General features: G+C 39.4%; 1 protein-coding gene across 1 annotated transcript in view; it reads left to right on the top strand.

Moving 5' to 3' along the window:
- LOC101856835 (uncharacterized protein C20orf194) overlaps positions 1-3,240 on the top strand; it is a 77,018-nt gene extending 73,778 nt beyond the window's left edge. The window contains exon 15 of the mRNA XM_035971795.1: positions 1,449-3,240. Coding sequence (XP_035827688.1) covers positions 1,449-1,558 — 110 coding nt within the window. The 3' untranslated portion in view covers positions 1,559-3,240. The remainder of the gene's footprint in view (positions 1-1,448) is intronic.
- The last annotated feature ends 29 nt before the right edge of the window (positions 3,241-3,269 follow it).

The raw sequence follows: 3,269 nt of genomic DNA, 5'->3' as shown, positions 1-3,269 counted from the left end.
GGGGGTCGTAGTATACGAATGAGATTGAATATAATTTTCGATATTCGAGAGTGTAGGCAGATTTATTTTTGTGTGAATTCTGGAATTCAGCATTAGAGAAATATGAAAAAATTAGATGTTTGCTCTATTACCACCAGGGATACTGCGCCACCAATGTTGGCATTGCTTCTGTGGACACGTTTCCTCAGCTGGACAGATATTGCGCACTTATCATTATTTTACTGAGATTTATGTTGTCGCCTATAGCAGTACAACAATGATCACATTGCACAAACACATTATATAAAACAAACATGGTCTGAACATATCACTCAGTGAAAGCGTTGTTCATATGACATGGCTGCCGAAATGTATGGGTTTGGGTTCTTCGAAAGATGGGTGGTTCATTGTAACCAAATGTCAGTGAACTTAATACGAGGTACGAGCCTGGTGGAATTCCACAGAATTGTGTGTCCACTCGGAAAGTAAACAGAGCTCATTTTTCAAGCTTCCTAGTCCACTAATTGGAATCTAGCAATGGTATTATTCTCGCTATCTTTTGTCCCTCTTCTTCAGTCCATCTGCCCGTAGTTCATTGGCGCAATTGTTCGGTCTGCAACTTTAAGTGTTTCCAGTGTTGTTGCAACAATTCCATCTGTTCCCTGAATGTGGGACATTTACCTTTCCGACTGGCATGACATACTACTCGTTATTTCCATTAGTTATCAAAGTGTTCTGCCTTGGAAAAGTCGTATGACATAGACACATGTGTGCTTAGTTGTGTTGTAAACCAAAACGAAACCAGTTTCTTGTTTCAGACCGTATGGAGTTCTTTTTTTTCTCTCCTGCCTGGTGGCCTCTGGGGCAAGAAGTACAGAATCAAAATTAAATTCTCTGTAATACGTAACACTGGTAGATGCTTAGGATTTTTTTCTTTGTACTTTACCACATCAGCACGATGGCGTTCTGTTTTCACCAGGAACAGCGTAGGATAATAGTAATAATAGCAGTACTGATACGGAACAAAAAGATCAGACCGCAGCAGCGGATCAGCTGCCAGTTTCTCGTACGGAGGAAATACTCTGTGGTGGGTTCCCCTTAAGTGCTATTGATTTATTGTTGGTGGCCTTTCAAGGCTAAAGAGGGAGTCGATGTCCAAAGAGAAGGACATACTCCTATCACGGACGTTGTGATCACTGTACTATTTTCAGCCTTCGGTAAACCTCTTACTACAGAATCTGAATACCATGTAGCATTTATGTTTAAAGTGGACTTTATAAATGTTAATGTCTCAACGCTCTGTTGTAAATTGTATGAGTTCAGACAACTTTTGCATGAAATTACGTTGGCAGTACGATTGGATTGATCAGTAACATATGTACCCTAATCTTTATTGTTTGAGAAATTCGATAAGATATTGTGAATGGTCTAATCACAGCCGTTTTGGGTTTTTTTTTTCATTGTTGCAGGAAATGGAGGGCAGCAGGAGTCAAGTTCCTCTCATCTGGATCTCAGGTCAGCTCAAATTACTATTTATTCAGCTTTTTGTTTATCTGACTTGTGTCTTTTCTTTGCTTAGACACTACACCTAATCCCAGATACGGCATAAAACATGTGTAGTTTCACTCCGAAGAAAGAACATAATTTTAAGAAATACTCGAATATTACTTTTTTTGGTCTTTTTTGGGTGTGGAGGGGTACGAATTTCTTCATATGAACCGTCAAACTATATGGATATCTGGAGCCGGCTGAGATACGTTAATAGTCCACTTTCACATCAACTATTTCTTATATATTATACACCCCTGCGCTTCTGGCGAAGGGGTTACATATCCTGTCTGACATAGCATAGGACCGTGAAAACCCTCGCTGAGAGGTCTTTAGAATGGCTTTTTGAAAAATCCAATGGCGTTCTAATTTGTATGAAACCATTGTAAAGCAGGTAAATAGTTTAAGCAAAGGGCAGTTTCACCCCCCCCCCCTTTCCCCCCTTTTCTCCCACCCTAAAAGAGATTTCTTGGAAACGCTCTTAATTCTTTAAGTGTATAATATTATTAAGTGGGACGGTTTCAATGTTGAATTGTTTTCATCACGATTCCTTCATGTCTTTTGTTGGTGACTTGAAACATTGTTTCTCTCTTATTTCATTTTTCAACAAGAACATTCTCTATTTAAGATCTGAATCAACTGTAGACCTTTAGTTGGATTGTTCATTCAGTGTTTAAATTTTCACCCATTTTCTTTGCGGTTTCCTAGCATCTTCAATGAAGTTAATGAGAACTTTTACTGAACTTGTTTTTTTCCTTCTGCAGTGGATCTATGTGTCTATTACTTATTCATAGTTGGAAAATACACCCTTTTTAGCCCTGCTGCCACGCTGCAACCACATTGTTAACGGTGTCATAAAAACTAAGTTGATATGACGAACTCGGTGGCATTTAATGCGGGACGCGTGAACGATTTCCGTCTTTATATTCTTAGCATGACGCTCCCAGTCTAAATACACACATATGATATCAATTTTTAATCTACCATTTTGTCCAAAGTCACACGTCTATACTCTGACTAGTATTCTTTCAAAGCTGCTTTGCCTGTCCCTTCGAGATCCAGAAAGTCATCCCAAATGAGCCGTGTAGTTTTTTTAAAGGAAAAATGCAATTTAGTTCTCAGAGGTGCAAGACTTAATTGCCTTTCCAATGTCGTCTATTGCCTCTTACTTTAAAAATGCTCTCTGTCGCAACACTCTTTCCGGGCTACATTTAAGAGAGAAATTTGTTCACTTTTAGCGCCCTCACTTCCCTCTAGCTTTCTGTTCGCTCGTGGAACGTCTGTTTAAAGAAGTCAATCTTCTTCCCTCCCCCGTTCCTTTCACGACAACATCAAAAACGCTCTTCATCGACCGAGTTACCTCTTCGATTTTTTCGTCCGTTCGGGTGAATGAAATTAAATGAATCCAATTACTGTATGCTTTTCATGCTACGAGTGTTTTCGGAAGTTTGTTTTTTCTTGTCCGGTCTCTTAGCTTTTCTCTTTTCTTTTCTTTTCTTTTCTTTTCTAAATATAACCCTTTCTCTCTGCCTCTTCCCGTCTTTCTTTTCTTTTTCCTTTCAAGGTAAAGGAAGTGCAAAATGTTGCATTCAGCCTGAAGTTGACATGGAATGATTGATAGTATGGAGCCACGTTATTATCTAGTTGATCTGAGTATTGTATGTTTGTCTGTGTTTGTTTGTGGGTGCGCATGTGGGTGTGTGAGAGAGAGAGGGGGGGAGAGAGAGAGAGAGAGAGAGAGA

This window comes from Aplysia californica, unplaced genomic scaffold (assembly GCF_000002075.1).
Source record: "Aplysia californica isolate F4 #8 unplaced genomic scaffold, AplCal3.0 scaffold00508, whole genome shotgun sequence".
Taxonomy (NCBI): domain Eukaryota; kingdom Metazoa; phylum Mollusca; class Gastropoda; order Aplysiida; family Aplysiidae; genus Aplysia; species Aplysia californica.
This window is presented reverse-complemented; position numbering and strand designations above follow the sequence as displayed.